Source organism: Patella vulgata, chromosome 1 (assembly GCF_932274485.2).
Source record: "Patella vulgata chromosome 1, xgPatVulg1.2, whole genome shotgun sequence".
Lineage (NCBI taxonomy): Eukaryota > Metazoa > Mollusca > Gastropoda > Patellidae > Patella > Patella vulgata.
In genome coordinates this window covers 46390581-46410632 of record NC_065879.2, presented here as the reverse complement: position 1 = coordinate 46410632, position 20052 = coordinate 46390581, and the positions used below count along the sequence as shown (strand labels likewise).

General features: G+C 35.1%; 1 protein-coding gene across 1 annotated transcript in view; it reads left to right on the top strand.

Moving 5' to 3' along the window:
- Positions 1–20052, top strand: part of LOC126809879 (von Willebrand factor A domain-containing protein 8) — a 118217-nt gene that overhangs the window by 25272 nt on the left and 72893 nt on the right. Inside the window, exons 2-4 of the mRNA XM_050534732.2 lie at positions 4210–4290; positions 4527–4582; positions 14694–14768. Of these exons, the coding sequence (XP_050390689.1) occupies positions 4210–4290; positions 4527–4582; positions 14694–14768 (212 nt within the window). The remainder of the gene's footprint in view (positions 1–4209; positions 4291–4526; positions 4583–14693; positions 14769–20052) is intronic.

Sequence of the window (20052 nt, the reverse complement as noted above, 5' to 3'; positions counted from 1 at the left end):
AATGACCTATACTCCTCAAACATGTCTAATTAGAGTGACCTTTTTGCGTAAATTACAAATATGTAATCAATTTGGATGTACATTATATTTTCCTAATTTTATTTTGCCTCTAAAATGAACTATACACTTTTATTTTCAGGATTTCCACAGCCTCTGGCAAAGTCACTTTTGTATACAAAAACTCCAAAAATGGCATAGTTAATGTCAGTTTGTCTTGTATCAATTTACAAAAGATTCTAAGTGGATGGGATATATACTTTTCCAAATATTCAGTCTCGAAATTCATTGCACACTGAAAACGTACAATATATACCCATTTTCACCTTTAATTTTGCCCATGTGAAACAGAGGTTAAAATTCTGAAAAAGTTTGATAATAAAACTTCAAATACCCTACTGTAACATACATGTAAAATATTAAAGTCCATCTTGTGCATTTGATGGCTTATATTTTTAATTGGCACTTGAAATCTGCGTGGTGAAGAAGCTTTAATGGCTGTTATCCAAATTGTTGACTTTTCACTTTGATTTTAAAATAATTTCTAAATGACCTATATTCCTCAAACATGTTTTCCCCTGTGTTTGAAAGCAAAATTAAATTGAAACGATACTCCTTGTAGCCAAAATGGGTCTGTATTCTTATTTAGAAGTAATTTTAATCTGACTGTCAAAGCCCAATATTCCAATTTGTAAATGGGAATAACCATTTTTTATACACCCACATTTTCATGTGGACGTCTGTCCGTCCACATTTTGTTTGTGGACACTCTACAGGTCACAATTCTTATCCGATTATGACGAAACTTGAAATATAGGTTTATCTCCAAAAGATCCCGGTTGCTTTCGATATTGGCATGAATCGTCGAAACTTCATGGATTATGGCCAGTGGTTGTACGAAAAATCAAGTTTTTAACTTGTGGACCCTATAGAGGTCACAATTTTAATCCTATTTTAATGAAATTTGAATTGTAAGTTTATAACCCAAATATCTCTGTTCCTTTCGCTATTCGCGCATATCGGACCATAACTTCCTGAATTATGGCCCCTGATTGTACGAAAAATCGTGTTTTTAGCTTGTGGACCCTATAGAGGTCATAATTTTTATTCGATTTAAAAAATCGTTTTAGTATATCACTGTCATACCCTATGCATGGTTGAGTTGAATTTCGTGATAATCAGCCCAAAACTGACAGACAAAATGGCCGTCCCTCGTTCTCAAATAGCGTAAAAATATGGTATATCAATGTTGTGGACCCTATAGAGGTCACAATTTTAATCCGATTTTGCTGAATCTTGAAAGTCATGTTTATAACCCAAAGATCTCGGTTCCTTTCGATATTCGCACATATCGGACCGTAACTTCCTGAATTATGGCCCCTGATTGTACGACAAATCGCTTTTTGTTTAGCTTGCTCTCTATCCATCTCTTGCAAAATGTGGGCGTAAGCTGCCTGGCAGCTGCTGGTTTCTCTTTTGGGAGGCCAAATAAAAATTAGAACAATACAATGTAGATCCAAATTGATTGATTGCATATTCATAATCTATGCAAACATTTACTCTAAACAGACACGTTTGAAGGGTATAGGACATTTAGACGTAATTTTAAAATCAACATGAAAAGTCAACAATTTTGATAATAGCCATTAAAACTTCATCACCGCTCAGATTTCAAGTGCCAATTAAAAATATAAGCCATCAATTACACAAGATGGACTTTAATGTATGTTATAGTAGGGAAATTGAAGTTTCATTCACAAACTTTTTCCAGAATTTTAACCTCTGTCCCATATAGGCAAAATTGAAGGTGAAAATGGGTGTATTTTGTACGTTTTCAGTGTGCATTGAATTTCAAGACTGATTATTTGGAAAAGTATATATCCTATCGACTTAGAATTTTTTTGTAAATTGATGAAAGACAAACTGACATTAACTATGCCAATTTTGGAGGTTGTGTATGCAATAGTGACTTTGCCAGTGGTTGTTGAAATCCTGGGAAAAAAAGTGAATAGTTCATTTGTTCCACATTTTGCCACCTGGTGTGATGCTAAATTCATAATCTACACCAAAAGTTGTCTCCTATTAGAAATGTGAGTTTAAAGCACCTGAAAACCTGAAAAAATGTACAGAATTTATGATCCGTTTCAGTACCCTAATTTCAAATGGCCATATCTCAGCGAATTTTCGGCCTAGAGAGGTATAATTTTGGATTTGTTAGCCAAAGTCCATGTACTGTAACATATATTTTTTTATAATTTTTTTGGAGGGGGTCATGTTCCCAACTTTCCGAAATTTGGTCCACTTGACATGGAATGACCCTATAGCTACTCAGTGAATGGATCTGAGGCCCAGCCATAAGCTGGACATTTTATGAACTACTTGAAAAGCACAATAAAATATGTATGACTCATAAATTGAATGTCTCTATCTCACAAACAGATTGGCAGATTGTCTTACATTTTGGACGCATTAACACATTTAAAGAAGCTAATTCGTTAAAATTTTGGACCTAGGAATTGACACAAATGGGTCGCATTGCCTATAATAATGTATTACGAATGTATATAAATTGATTTACATTTAATCATTTCTAATCAGTATCTTTGGTGAATATGCCAGAATTCTCAATCGAATGGCAATCTCTAGCATCTGGTTATTCCAGTCTACACTGAAAGTATTTATTGTGCATCCTCTCCGGATAAGAATATGGCGTCAATGTTTGACATGACTTGTGGAATATGTCTAGCCTCGTTCTTCGAGTCCCTTGTTACAAATGGCTCTGAAACACAGTATGGTACACAATTCATGTACCAATGATAAAAATGTTTATTTTGTCTTAAATATTGGATATCAGAAGCCCATCTTTTCCAGGTAAAATCACAACATCACTGTTGATTTAAATTGATAAATAATTTGTGTTTTCAATGTCGAAGACTTTGGGTGATATTGAGTTAGAGACTTGGCTGAGGGCATAGATGTTAGGGTTAGAATGAACTAGTCAAATTTCTGTATACATGTACATGTAAGTTTGTATCCACAACATGGTTTGATTGAAATAGCTGAACTTTATGCAATTGCAATCAAAATATATTAATTGCACAGGGAGCTGACATTTCTCGCTATACTAGTTAAAAACTAGATATTGGAAAGGGAATATCTTGAAAATTTCAGTCAAATTACTTCACTCCCAATAGTGTTCAAATCCGTTGATAATCTTGAGTATTCGATAGCATGAAGAGTTCATTATGGTCTTGGCAAGTTATATAAATGTCTACCGTAATTAATAATTTATATAACATTCAAGGCGTTGAGAAAGATCTGCAATAGACAGATTTAGCTCTTACATAATGTATCTTTAAGTTCAAAAATAGAAACCCAGAATACAAATTAACCCACAGACATGCATGAAATTTGGATGAGAAAATTGATGTTTTAAGTTTCATTTTATGAGTCAGGACCTACATGTTTTTAAAAACTGTTTGGATAACTTCATTAGACTAGTAATAACATAACAATATACTTTGAATGTCAGATTTGTGAAATTTTCTTATAATTATTTTCTTGATGAAAGTGGTTATGATGTAAAAATGTATTTCTTTCTGAAGGTACAGTTTAAATTAGGCCTACCACATGGTTGATCCTTATTACTATTCCAACAGTTGATGTTATGTTATACTCTACATAATTCTTTTTTCAACTTGTCTTACCCAACTTATATTACCGGTATATCTGTTATATTAGAGAGAACAATATAAGCCACCAAATGACCAATGACAAAGAGTGTTGCCTGCTTGCACTGATCTGTGCATGAAATGGCGTTTTTTGCCTGGCGAAATAGCATCATTTAATTGGTATGACATCACATGCAAAGGCATTTCTATAGGTTGTAGCCATTGTCGGAGGCTTGATTATACATTGATAGTGAATCAAAAAGAATGTGCATGACATGTAATTCAAAAGTCAAATGACAGTACAGATTTAAAATAACATGAGTCACAATGAAGATGTGGCAGCCAATAATGATTGTTGGTTTATTGTTTCAGTTTCTGCATGTCTTGCTGGTCAAAGTTCTCCTTCTTGTGAATGTGAAGGGCAAGAATTTTGTTTTTAAAATAATTTCATTTAATAGTAATTGGGACTCACTTAGGAAATTAGATAGATTGTAGAATTAGTCACATTTCATAAACTTAGTTATAATTTTTTTTATTTAAGATTCTAAGATAATAACAATTGGAGATGTAGGAATTAAAATCCGGAATCCAAAGTATCCAGAACTTGTTCCTTCAAAATACTGTAAGTTATTTTCTTAAAAGTCTTCAGCAGTTAGCCAGTGTGTTCCTTTGATAGTTCCATTCATATACATTGACTACAAACAAGGAACAGTTTAGTTACTAAGGAAGATATTGTTCACACTCAATGTGATAGCAGGGCTGTGTTCAAAGTAAGTAACTCCAGAAAAATATTTTTCTTTAATGGATGTTTTGATGACTTTTAAAAAAATCTTTCTTCATTTTATTTTATTATTTCAGTACCAAAAGATGTACCTCAAGCAATATTAAGACATTTAAGATGGATAATGCAAAAGGTACTTTGATAAAATGCAGACATGTATCAATATATATCTCTGTGGAACATTTGTTTTATTTGGTTATATACATTTAATAACACTGGAGATATGGTATCGTTTAGAACGGGTATTTTGGTGCTGGAAAGTATGCATATAGTTTACTTTCAAAACATCGTTCGATAATAGAATTCTAAAAATGGTTTAATTAGTACTATGGCTTAGTTTAATGGCAATGGGTTTAGTTTCTCCGAGAGGCGTTTATAAATGGACATCCCATTGACTTATCGACAGCGTTTACTTATTAGATGAGCCGTTTACTTTCCCCGAGATACGAAGAAAAATCAACACACGGTTAATTTATCTACGGCGTTAAACTATTAGATGAACCTTTTAAATTCCCGCTAGCCGTTTATCCGATTGGTTCATTTTGATTACGATTATTTACATATGAAGTACGAATAAAAAAGGTGAATGTAAAAAATGGTCGTAGTATTATTGTCCCCCGCCTTTCAAAGAAAGCAGGGGACTATTAAAATGGGTCTGTCTGTCTGTCTGTCTGTCTCTAAAAAAGGTGAATGTAAAAAATGCACACCCATAGATGATCACCTTACCATGGTCGTAGTATTATTGTCCCCCGCCTTTCAAAGAAAGCAGGGGACTATTAAAATGTGTCTGTCTGTCTGTCTGTCTGTCTGTCTGTCTGTCTGTCTGTCTGTCTGTCTGTCTGTCTGTCTGTCTGTCTGTCCGTCCGTCCGTCCGTCCGTCCGTCCGTCCGTCCGTCCGTCCGTCCGTCCGTCCGTCCGTCCGTCCGTCCGTCACACTTTTTGGGACACAATAACTCTCCTTCTAATTGTTTATTAGGTCAATGCCTTGATGGAGTTCAAAGATGAGCATTTTCTGCTTAGGGTAAGTAGAGATAAGCAATTTGATTGGTTGATGCTTTGGGATACAACAACTTTAGTTCTACTTAAGTGAAAGTAATGAAACTTGGTGTATAGTTTCGTTATTCTCCTTCTAATTGACCTGAATGTTCAAACATGGTGTAGGTGTTTATTAGGTCAATGCCTTGATGGAGTTCGAAGATGAGCATTTTCTGCTTAGGGCAAGTAGAGATAAGCAATTTGGTTGGTTGATGCTTTGGGATAGGATAACTTTAGTTCTACTTAAGTGAAAGTAATGAAACTTGGTTTATAGTTTTATTACATCAATACCTTGACTAAGTTCGATAATGAGCATTTTTTGCTCAGGGTAAGCAGAGCGATAAGCAATTTGATTGGCCGAGACTTTGGAACACAATAAATCTCATTCTAATTGAGGGAGAATGTTCAAACTTGGTGTAGGTGTTTATTAGGTCAATTCCTTGATGGAGTGTGAAGATGAGCATTTTCTGCTTAGGGTAAGCCGAGATAAGCAATTTGATTGGTTGATGCTTTGGGACACGATAACTTTAGTTCTAATTAAGTGAGAGTGATGTAACTTGGTGTTTCATTACATCAATACCTTGACTAAGTTCGATGATGAGAATTTTCTGCTTAGGCTAAGGAGCAATAAGCATTTTGATTGGTCAAGACTTTGGAACATAACAACTCTACTTCTAATTGAGGTAGTATGTTTAAACTTGATGTAGATGTTCTTCTTGACTGAGTTCAATGATTAACATATCGAGCTAAAGCTGAGCAGAGATAAGCAATTTCCTTGGTCGATGCTTTGGGACATGATAGAGAGTGATGAAAATTAGTGTATAGTTGGAAATCGGTAAATCACGTCCCAGGTATACACTTGAAAATCAGTAAATCACGTCCCAGGTAATTATACAATTTGAAATCGGTAAATAACATCCCAAGTAATGTATCTTTTTTAAATCACGAATGAATTAACATAGTCTTCCATCTGTACACGTGGCAAGAAGTCAACCATCCCAAACTTAGGCTGCCTATCTACAGCTAGCTCCGGCTGAGAATAGGCCCTAAGCTAATTAACCGACATTTAAATTCCTACATCGACGATTTTAGTCGAAAACACTGAGTATGCTTTTAGAAATTTTTAAAAGTATTTATTTCTCTTCTATTGTCATATTGAATGGAATTAAATATGTTTATTTAGCCGCTGTGTGTATGAAAGATGTCAAACTAATCAAAGCCGAATCACAAAATAGTCCTCTAATTATTCAATATGGCAGCGCCCATGAAACATAATTTCACAGAGGCGGTTTTGTTTGCGAAAACAAATTTAGGAGTATCTAACCTTGTTTTGAAAGATAAACAGATTGAAACTCTAAAGACAGTTTACAATGGTAAAGAGTTTATTGCAATATTACCCATAGTAGGGTGACCCACCATAAATAAATATCTCAATATATCTCGACAATTACGCCACAATATTTATATATATGCCAAGCCTCAAATCAGTTTCACACAATTATAGTCACTAAATAAACGATCATGTTGTACTTAATAAGCTGTGACCATTAATCATGTATAGATAATAGAATGAAAATCTGGTTCCATGAGTCGTCCATAACATCCAGACACTTTTGAGTAAAAGATAGGTTACGTGCCCTTGTTTTGAAATTAGTCTCGCTTAACCAGTCTATCGACCATTCTACGTCTGATTGACAGGTCGGGATAATCAAGACTACTTTTTTACGAAACATAACAGAAAGCTAGAACAAGAAATTGAATTTAGAAATAAGCACGTTAGGTAGCTCAACAATCGTTTTAAGAAGCTTGTAAAAGTAAAATGAAACTACTGCTAGTATCATGTTCCTGTCTAACCCGAGTGATTCAGAGATATTATTTGTACTAAACCAAAAGATGCCGCTCTTAATGAACAGTTAATGATAAATCGATTTAAAAAATGAAACAAACGTAATTTCTAAATCTGCTGTAATAACCAAGAAGCTTAATTTTACGGCTATTCAAAATCGTCAACAATAAATTTTTTACGGCTGTAATAGTTGATAGATTTGTAGAGAATTGCACGTGCCATGGCTATTTATAGTATCATACTGTCAGAAAGTTGGTCTCGGCACGGCGAATGTGCACGCTTCAGTGGTAGTCTCGAACTATCAGCGGTGGACTGTATTTCTGTGAGTACATGGGTCACCTTACCCATAGCACATATTATATATCGCTTTTACGCGAGTGTCAGCGACATGCCGTGTTTACATAAAACACACGTGCGTGGGTTATTTTTACTTTGTTGTCTAAACAAAGCGGTGTCCAATCGATAAGTCCCGCCCCAAAATGATCACATGATCGTTTTAAATGGCGGATAATCAGTGCAGTGTCACATTCTGGGAAGTATGACGTAGATGGGTCGCTGCGTGCAGTATGGAAGTCAACATCACAATGGCAGTTCGATAATCTCGCGAGACTGTTACACTGTCGATCTCTATAGACAAGCTGTCGCCCATTTTCAGAGAGGATTATCAGATTGGCTTCAAGCAGGAACTAGGCTTCAATGATGTTACGTAATCACTTGATTGGTGGCAATAAAATACAGAACAACGATTTGTTATACCTGAATCAAATGATATTGCATTAAATCAACATTTACACTGTCCTACTTGTATCTATGGTATTATAAAATAATGTGTGTTGGGGAGGTCAGAACGAGGATCGGGCACAGGTGTTACATTTTGGTACTGATTCAAAATCCACATTCCCGAAAAAGAAAAGGGTTTATAAATATAACAGAACATATATTTAGCTATGATAATCTAATAATAAAAACCAGTTGTATGCATTTATATGTATGTACACTAAACACTAAATACTAAAAACAATCACAAATAACAGCATGAATACTAAAAACACAACACTGGAAAACAATAACTGGTTTATAAATAAAGAAATAGCAGCATGCACAAAAAGATATCAAAATTGGAAAACAATCAACGGATTTATTTATAATTTAATAACAAAAAGCAAATTGTATGTATTGATAATGTAAATGAACCATTGAAATCCTATACCACAGTCTGTTAAAATTGTTAACAAAAATCTGTGTCTTTAAAAATCTTCCGCTCAATCAAAATTCAGAGCCATACCAAACTATTTTAGTATTAAAAATAAACGCAACTTTTATGTTGTGAAAGTCGTCTTTTAACTACGATTATCATATTATTTGTGAAATAGCTTTATTTAACGTCTGCTTCCACCGAGGTGATATCACAGACAATTATCATATTAGTCACTTACCGATTTCCAATTGTATAATTACCTGGTTTACCGAATTTTGATGTATTTGTCAATGGTGGAATACTAATTTTAAAGGATAATGGATAATAAATAATACTACGACCACGGTAAGATGATTATCTATGGGTTCATCTAATAGTTCAACGCCGTAGATAGATTAACCGTGTGTTGATTTTTCATCGTATCATGGGAAAGTAAATGGCTTGTCTAATAAGTAAACGCCGTAGATAAGTCAACGGATCGTCCATTTATGAATGCCTCTCGTTGAAACTAAATCTGTTACCATTAAACTAAGCCATAGTACAAACTAAACCATTTTTGAAATTCTTAAACGATTTTTATCAATTATCGAACAATGTTTTGAAAGTAAACTATATGCATACTTTCCAGCGCCAAAAACCCTGTTCTAGACGATACCATATCTCCAGTGTAAGTTACTGTATTATTTCCAGCCTTAAATGATCACTGTGATGTACTTTTTATATGCCCCGTCCGTCCGTCCAGCGATCTGTCCATCTCGGGGTCAGAGGCTAAAGTTAATATCACATTGACTTTAAATTTATACACAGTGTTTAAGGTCTTGAGACGAAGAAGCCTATTGATTTTCAGCGATTTCCGATAATTACTGCCAGAGTTATGGCCCTTGATCACTTTGAATAATCTTGTGGACGCTCTAGAGGCCAAAGTTAATATCCAATTGACCTTAAATTTATACACAGTGTTTGAGGTCATGAGACGAAGAAGCCTAGTGATTTTCAACGATTTCGGATAATTACTGCTAGAGTTATGGCCCTTGATCACTTCAAAAAATCTTCTGGACGCTCTAAAGGCCAAAGTAAATATCCGATTGACTTTAAATTTATACGCAGTGTTTAAGGTCATGAGACGAAGAAGCCTATTGATTTTCAGCAATTTCCGATAATTACTGCCAGAGTTATCATCCGATTGACTTCAGTTTGATACACAGAGTTTAAGATCTTGAGACGAACAAGTATATTGATTTTCAATGAATTTTTATGACTTGAACAGTTAAATCCATGATATTAAAAGCTTTGAATACAAAACGTTAGCATGGGGCAGAACTTTATAAAAACCAAACAAATTCTAATAGTTTTCTGATAATTACTCCGTGAGTTGTTGCTCTTAAGCAGATTTTAGTGTATTATAAATGTTTCATTACCGAAAAAAGTAAAAATATGCGACAACCCGCATTTAGCTGCTGTGGGCGTATTTTTCGTTGCCTGGCAACCTATCTTTCTAATTCTTTCTTTGATATTACTCGCTGTTACAAGCATATTATCTCTAGACTAAAAGGCAAATATAGATTTCATAATAAATAACAGATGGCTCCAAAGTTATTTAAATCCTCATGTAAGTTATGTTCTTCTAGAGTTCCTGGTACTTGCTATTGGTTTCATGTTGCCATCTTTGATTTCTACCTTCCTTGGCTGAGGTTACTTGAACATTCAGGACTGCCAGTAAATACATTTAAGCACATCACACATTCAAATAAACCGATTCCTTTTTATATGCCCACATTTTCATGTGGACGTATATTGTTGTCGCCCCTGTCCGTCCGTCAGTCCACAATTTGTTTGTGGACACTCTACAGGTCATAATTTTTATCCGAATTTGACGAAACTTGAAATATAGGTCTATTTCCAAGAGATCTTGGTTCCTTTCGATATTGGCATGTATCGGACCATAACTTCATGGATTATGCCCCCTGATTGTTCGAAAAATCAAGTTTTTAGCTTGTGAACACTCCAGAGGTCACAATTTGGATCAGATTTTGATGGAACTTGAAATGCATGTTTATAAACCAAATATCTTGTTTCCTTTCGATATTCCCGCATATCAGATCGTAACTTCCTGAATTATGGCCCCTGATTGTATTAAAAATCATGTTTTTAGCTTGTGGTCCCTAAAGAAGTCACAATTTTTATCCGATTTAAAAAAAAAAACGGGTGAATGTATCACATTTATACACTAATGATGGTTGAGTTGGAATTTCGTGAAAATCGGACAAAAACTGATGGACATAATGGCTGCCTCTTGAACGCAAATAGTGTAAAAATATGTGTGAGGCCACAGTTTTTATCCGATTTGGATGAAACTTTGAGTATACATGTATGTGTTTATCATAAAGATCTTGGTTCCTTTTGATAATCACACATATGGCCACAGATCACTAAACATTTGCCCATTGACTTTAATGTTAATTCTCGTCTCTTAGACCGGCTCTAACTTTTTCCCAAATTTTCGTTGGGTAGAACGCTTTCTACCACAGATGGAGCAACATGTGGCAACCTCTTGCCCAAAAGCATGTATGAGGTTCACCATGGAAAACTTGTGATACACATGCTGGAAGTAGAGACAAGAAAACATGCAATTTTGGACCCTACATTTCAACCTAACCAACCTCTCAACTCTTTTATCTTTCCGCCTCAAAATCATGAATATTCACCAAAACCTGGTAGAAAATGTATTTTCAAACCCTTTTCTTCGATTCTACACCAAAAAGTCAACAAAAATCGCCATGCAAAAGGGGGAAAAAGGGAAAGGGAGAGAAAGACTAAAAATAACTTTTGCCCTACAATCGTGGGTGATGGCGTAGAAATATTTGGTGAGCTGTGTCCTATATAGGGGTGAAACTTCAGGTATCACCAAAAAGTCTTTTTTATATGCTTCCCAGATGTTCTGGTAACATACCGGTGAAAGGAAATCAAAATCAAAGAATAACTGCAAAAATGATGGCCCTTTAAGTATACATGCCGCTTTATGTACAGTAGTGCATCTCAGGTCCATGGGCCTTTTGTGCTAAAATTTAAAAATCTTTCTTATTAAAGGCAGTATTTGAGTTCTGTGAAAAAATTAGACAAGTTACAAACAAATTACACAGAAAACACTCATAAGCTGGATTTTTTTTCAAAAATATAATTTTTTACTGCCATGTCATGAAAAATGTACAAAATTTACATGTAGCATCTTTAAAACCCCCAACATATTTTCCACTTTTTAGATAGCCAGACCGAAAAGGGATATATTTTTAGAAACCCTGGTCAATATACACACAGAAAAATCACAAATCAGCTGCATTGATTGTAATATTAGAGATCTATACTTAAACATGTATCCCCACCCCCTAAATATGTCACTGACTGAACGAATCTAATCTTTGGTTGCAGAAGTAACATCATCAAAGCAATCTGTCTAATAGCTATGTTTTACCATCCCTGGCTAACATATGTACATATAAACTAAAATATGTGCAATAAATATGAATTATGGTTAAAAATAGGCCTTGATGAAAGAAAAAAATGCCATATTTGGTCTATGACGACCCCTCTCTAACAAAAGGGTCACAGAATACACAATTTTTACAAATTTGGGAAAATTTCAATGTTTTCAACATCTCAAGGCTCAGAGGCACCATACAAATCTTTATTGCAATTCTTGTGCTGAAGCAAGATGTCTGGAGCTTCACATCAATTGCCTGAAAAAATGAAGTCCAAAAAGTAGTTATGACAGAGTTGACAAGATGAAGGAGGCCTGAAAAGGAGCAATATTAACTTTTCACTGTTCTATAAGTAACATAAATGCAATAAACACCACAAATTCTAGACTTTGATAAGAAAATATTGAAAATTAAGCTGACATTTACACATCTACACCATTTTTATACGCCCACATTTTCATGTGGACGTATTATGCCGTCGCCCCTGTCCGTCCGTCCGTCCACAATTGTTTGTGGACTCTCTACAGGTCACAATTCTTATCCGATTTCGACGAAACTTGAAATATAGGTTTATCCCCAAAAGATCTCGGCTGCTTTTGATATTGGCATGTATCGGATCGAAACTTCATGGATTATGGCCCCTGATTGTACGAAAAATCGCGTTTTTAGCTTGTGGACCCTATAGAGGTCATAATTTTTATCTGATTTAAAAAAAACGTATTTTTATATCACCGTTAAACCCTAAGAAGGGCTGAGTTTGAATTTCGTGAAAATCGGCCAAAACCTGACAGACAAAATGGCCACCGTTCGTTCTCAAATAGCGTAAAATTATGGTATATCAAGGTTGTGGACCCTATAGAGGTCACAATTTTTATCCGATTTTGTTGAAACTTGAAATGTAAGTTTATAACCCAAAGATCTCAGTTCCTTTCGATATTCGCGCATATCGGACCGTAACTTCCTGAATTATGGCCCCTGATTGTACGGAAAATCGCGTTTTTAGCTTGTGGACCCTATAGAGGTCACAATTTTTATCCGATTTTGTTGAAACTTGAAATGTAAGTTTATAACAGAAAGATCTCAGTTCCTATTTACATTCGCGCATATCGGACCATAACTTCCTGAATTATGCCCCCGATTGTACGAAAAATCGCGTTTTTAGCTTGTGGACCCTATAGAGGTCATAATTTTTATCTGATTTAAAAAAAAACGTATTTTTATATCACCGTTAAACCCTAAGAAGGGCTGAGTTTGAATTTCGTGAAAATCGGCCAACACCTGACAGACAAAATGGCCACCGTTCGTTCTCAAATAGCGTAAAATTATGGTATATCAAGGTTGTGGACCCTATAGAGGTCACAATTTTTATCCGATTTTGTTGAAACTTGAATTGTAAGTTAATAACCCAAAGATCTCGTTGCCTTTCGATATTCGCGCATATCTGACTGTAACCTCCTGAATTATGGCCCCTGATTGTACGAAAAACTGCGTTTTTAGCTTGTGGACCCTATAGAGGTCATAATTTTTATCCGATTTAAAAAAACGTTGGAATATATCACCATTACACCCTAAGGATAGTTGAGTTCAAATTTGGTAAATATTGGTCCAAAACTGACAGACAAAATGGCCGCCCCTCCTACTCAAATAGTGTAAAAAGATGGTATATCAATGTTGTGGACCCTCTAGAGGTCACAATTTTCATTTGATTTTGATGAAACTTGAAATGTAAGTTAATAACCCAAAGATCTTGGTTCCTTTCCATAATCGGCATATCGGATAGTAACTTCATGAATTATGGCCCTTGATTGTATGAAAAATCGCGTTTTTAGCTTGTAGAGGTCACAATTTTTATCTGATTTAAAAAAAATGTGTGAATATATCACCGTTACACACTAAGATCATGGATCCTTTTGATAATCACGAATATCCGAACTTAACTTCCTGGATTATGGCCCCTGATTGTTCGAAAATGGCATTTTTTGCTTGCGGATTCTCTAGAGGTCACAATTTTTTTTTCCAATTTTAAAAACCATTTAAATATTACACCATTCCACCATAATGAAGGTTGAATTCGAATTTCGGGAAAATCGAAATGAAACTGCCCAACAAAATGACAGCTTTTTGTACGCAAATTGTGTAAAAGTATGCAATATGAAGGTTGTCGACCCTCTAGAGGTTACAATATTTATCCCATTCTGATGAAACTTAAAACATATCTTTATATCCCAAGGATCTCGGTCCCTTTTGATATTTGAGCATTTCAGACCATAACTTTCTGGATTATTGCCCCTGATTGTACAAAAAATCCCGTTTGTTTTTAGGTTGTTGTCTATCCATCTCTTGCAAATTGTGGGCGTATCCTGCCTGGCAGCCGCTGGTTTGTTTTTAACTCGTTCTCTATCCATCTCTTGCAAAATGTGGGCGTATCCTGCCTGGCAGCCGCTGGTTGGTTTTTGCCATTAGTTATAGAGTAAGAGAGAAGTTTAAGAAAGAATTAAATCAAATCCATATCGGTATGAAATTAACGTGGTAAAACAACGACGTGGTCAAATCCCCTGACTTTACCGACATGTAGTTTAATATGAAATATGGTACATTTCATATATTCAAATCAGTCACAGATTTGTAATGCAATTGTCACAAATTTATAATGCAATCAATTTATTTGCATTTCTGTTGATATTTTCAGGATTTATTAGGACAGGATGTGTTTTTGATTGGTCCACCAGGACCATTCCGTCGCCAAGTGGCTCTGATGTATTTGGTAAATATTTAAAAATTCAATATATTATGTCAAATTCCTGTCTTCAGTATTATGGTATTTCATCCGTCCAAATCTGATTTTTGCAGTGAATTTTTCTAACTGATTCTCAATGAAATTTACATGCATCAGGGTAAAAGGTACTCAATATAGATAGCTTAGATGAATTTTGGTTACTGTGTCTTGATAATTGGTTATTCCAAATTGAACTACCTGTCATTTCAATATTTTGTTCAAAACTTTCAGACCTGCAGAATCATAGTACAATTTGAACAAAACAGTTTTATTTTTATACACCCACATTTTCATGTGGATGTATTTTGTCGTCGCACCTGTCCGTCCTTCCACCATTTGTTTGTGGACACTCTTCAGGTCACAATTTTTATCCGATTTTGACGAAACTCGAATATATGTTTATCTCCCAAAGATCTTGGTTCCTTTCGCTATTGGCATGTATTGGATCGTAACTTCATGTATTATGGCCCCTGATTATGACGGTATATTAGATTCAAAATTCTAATGTGCTGTCGTCTAATTTTTAAATTCTATTCTTGTAATTTCTAAATTAAGACAATGTATAATCAAAATTCTAACATGCCATTGTCTAATTTCTTACTTCTATGCATGTAATTTCTAAATTAAGACTCCAATTTCTTTATTTGTTCTGCGTCAATTTTTATACGCCCACATGGAAATTAGGGCTGCAATGATTCACAACTACCTCGATTCGGTTCGATTATCGATTTTAACCATTCGATTCGATTATTTTCAATTCGATTATCAGCTACAATAGCCAGTAATTTTTCCTGTATATAATACATTAAAAACAATGAAAACACAAGACTAAAATTCTCTTGAACACTTTTATTGGTTTGACAGGTTTGTTGTGTTTTATGGGATATGTCAGTGTAGCATACTCTGCAAGTTGCCACATCTTTAGAGTTTTTTCTTACACCAAAATGATCCCAAACTTTAGATTTCAAATGACCAGGTGGTCGAGAAAGTACGTCGTCTGCCATAATTTTACCTTCCAGTCGTGTTTGCTTGACTACGGGTAATAATCGTTAAACACGAAAATATCCGTAGATAATGACCGGAATTATCAGCTAATGAGATCTTTTATATAACGATTACCGAAGCTATTGACCTAAATTAACATCCAATGAACATTCGGTACGTCACCAATTTTAAATAAATTAACTTTCGTCAGCATACGGAAATTGTTTTAAAGGGAGGTCACTCTGTTTTAGTTATGTTTTCGAGTGACATTCTTGTCTTCTTAAATAACGTAAATTAAAAGTTACGTAAAAACAAAGTTTTTTTTAAATTTTAAGTGGACTTAATTGCTTCAGGTCTTTCATTTTTTTCCATATGGTAAGGTGTACGTTGTTTTTATTTGAAATTTAATTTGCAATTGAATCGAATCGAAATTTGAACGTTGTAGATCGTGGATCGAACCGAGGTGGCTAGTGTCGGTTATCGGTGCACCGAACTGAATCGTTGCAGCTCTAATGGAAATGAGGTCGTATATTGCCGTCGCCCCATCCATCCGTCCGTCCGTCCATAATTGTTTGTTAACAATCTAGAGGTCACAATTTTTATCCGATTTCAAAGAAACTTGAAATATAGGTTTATCACCCTAAGATCTCGGTTCCTTTCGATATTGGCATGTATTGGACTCTTAACTTCATGAATTATGGCCCTTGATTGTACGAAAAATCACGTTTTTAGCTTGTTGACCCTATGGAGGTCATACACCATAAGGATGGTTGAGTTCATTTTTCGTGAAAATCAGACAAAAAATGACTGACAAAATGGCCGCCCATCGTTCTCAAATAGCATAAAAATATGGTATATCAAGGTTGTGGACCCTATAGAGGTCATAATTTTGATCCGATTTAAAAATCTGTTTTAGTATATCACCGTTACACCCTAAAGATGGCTGAGTTCGAATTTCCTGAAAATCAGTCCAACACCGACTGACAAAATGGCCGTCCATCGTTCTCAAATAGGGTAAAAATATGGTATATCAAGGTTGTGGACCCTATTTTTATCGGATTTTTATCCGATTTTGTTGAAACTTGAAATGTAAGTTTATAACCCAAAAATCTCAGTTCTTTCGATGTTCGTGCATTTTGAATCGTAACTTTCTGAATTAAGGCCCCTGATTGTACCAAAAATCGCGTGACCCTATAGCAGTCATAATTCTTATCTGATTTAAATAAACGTTTGAATATATCACCGTAATACCCTAAGGATGGTTGAGTTCGAATTTCGTAAAAATCAAACCAAAACTGACAGACAAAATGGCCACGGCTCGTAGTCAAATTGCGTAAAAATATGGTATATTAATGTTGTGTACCCTGTAGAGGTCACAATTTTAATCCGATTTTGATGAAACTTGAAAGTCATGTTTATAACCCAAAGATCTTGGGTGCTTTCACCGTAATACCCTAAGGATGGTTGAGTTCGAATTTCGTAAAAATCGAACCAAAACTGACAGACAAAATGGCCACGCCTCATAGTCAAATAGCGTAAAAATATGGTATATCAATGTTGTGGACCCTGTAGAGGTCACAATTTTAATACGATTCTAATGAAACTTGAAATGCTTGTTTATAACCCAAAGATCTTGGTTGCTTCGATATTCGTGCATATCGGCATAAAAATATGATGTTAAATTTACGTTACATTTACTTAAAAATGGTCAGTCAGTTTACCATCATTTTGCTCCTCTTTTTAATGATAATTTTACGTCAGGAAATGACGTTAATCTAACGTAAACTTTACATCATTTTTACTTTATATTTACATCATTTTCTGACGTAAATCTAACGTAAAGTTTACGTCATTTTCTGACGTAAATCTAACGTAAATTTTGCGTAAAGTTTACGTCACTTTCGTTAGATTTACGTCAGAAAATTACGTAAACTTTACGTTAGATGTACGCCAGAAAATGACGTAATAATCGTTAGATTTACGTCAAAAAATGACGTAAACTTTACTTTAGATGTACGCCAGAAAATGACGTAAATATGACGTAAAAATGACGTAAACATTTTACGCTAGATTAAAGCCATTTCCTGAGGTTAAATTGTCGTCAAAAGGATGAGCAAAATGATGGAAATCTAATCGACCATTACAACGTAAATCTAACATTAAATAAACATCATTTTCGGATGCAATTCTAATGTCAAATTTTGATGAGCAAAGTTACAAAAATATAACCAACCATTAAAACCTTCAAAATTATTCATTATTTGCGGCAGTAAATGGGAAGTACAGTCATCAATAATCAAATGTTTTCTATTCGTGGGAGGGGCTAGAAGTTGAGTGGTCTAACGTGTGCGCTTTAGATCATAAGGTCTGTCATTGAGTCAAGTGGTTTAGATTCCACACCCAACTTGAACACGGGTTTTCTCTGGGTCCTACCACTACTAAAGATTCCTGGTGCGAGTGAATTATTCAACTTGAATTGAATCACTTAGTCCCAAAGGACAGTAATATCTATTGGATGTTACATCCCATTTCCCTCTATCTACCCATAACCAGTCAGAATTCTAAATGTGTTGCACAGAAAAGTTCAAAATCTAGCACAATTTGCAGAGTTATATAACAAAATATACTAAAAGTATGTATACATGTACTTTATTTGAAAGATAAAAAAATAATGTTACAAAATACACATTTAAATATTAACAGTTTACATGTATATCCACAGCTGTTTGAGAAATGAAGACGGGCATATGCCACACAGTGTGCTATGAGGGAAATTTTGTCTGCACAACAGATCTACGGCTATTCTTATATAAAATTCCAACTGCCAAGGGAGCTTTCACACACACACACCAGCGTGTACACAGTTTTTTTTTGTCCCATCCATATGACTAGTCAGCCATCCATGTTAGGTCCTCTGTCCGGCATCACTGACAAGGGAAAATGTTTAAGAAAAAGGTCTACATTAGCACTTTGAAAATGTTGATATATGCATATCAGAAAGGAAAACCGGGATATTGACCAAATTTGGCCAAAACCTATAGCCTCTATCTCGTTTGCTCAATAGGATGGAATAGGAGTTAACTTTGGAATGATTGAAATGAAATGGGGTTTAATGTCCTATTCCGACAGGGCTAATGACATGGACATATGCTATTCAGTGTGCTATCAGGGAATTTTATCCAGACAGCGGCACTAAGGCCTACTCTTATATCAAATTCAAACTTCCTGGGGATCTTTTACGTGCACGCCAATGTGTGCACAGGACCTCGGTCATTCGTAACATCCAAACGACTAGACAGCTGTCCTTGTCGGGCCTTCTGTCCTGCACCACTGATAAGGGGAGTAAACCAAGTCTGAAAATCCCGAAGAACTTTCTCGGCCAACACTGGAATAAAATGTTGGGGAATGCTGAATATTTATAGGTTTCGTCCTCTCATGCTTCCAGGTGGATCACGTGGCTAAGTGGGTAAGATACTGGCTGGCTAGCCTGCAGGTCGGGTGTTCGATCCCTGCATTGGCCGAGAAAGTTCATTCAGATTTTCCGGCGTTGTTTCCCCTTTTCAGTGATGCAGGATGGAGGGCCTGGAAGGACAGCTGTCTAGTCGTTCGGATGATACGAAAAACCAAGGTCTTGTGTACACATTGGCGTGCACGTAAAAGATCCCTTGGCAGTTGGAATTCGATATAAGAGTAGGCCGTAGCGCTGCTGCCTGGGCAAAATTTCCCTCATAGCACACTGTATGGCGTATGCCCGTCTTCATTAGCGGCCATATTCATGATATTGTTGAACACATTTAGACCGTGACATTTAATATTCAGATAAGTTTCATGATAAGAACATATATTGTCAAAATGTAAGGATTTTAAATCAAGCAAAACGTTTTAATTAATTTATATCTTTATTGATAATCAAGATACACAATACAAATACAAAATATATATAAACTTATATAATGTTGGGCCTATACATAACATAATATTATGTAGCATTGACTAGCAATACTAGCACAGCAATAGGTCAATAGTTATGATCATATTTTTTGCCAGTCAGGCAAATTAGTAAATTGAACAATTTAATAACATACATAATTCATGGTCGACATAGGCATACCTTGCCCCTCATCTATGGGTTGTAAGATTTTTCAGGCTAAGCAATAAAAAAAAATATATACATGTAATATTTTTGGCGGGAATTTTTAAATCTTTTATAGCTTAAATTTTATGTCTGGAGCCACTCTTGCATCATTCTTTGTTTTTATCATCAATGGTTTGGAATCGAAATTGAAAG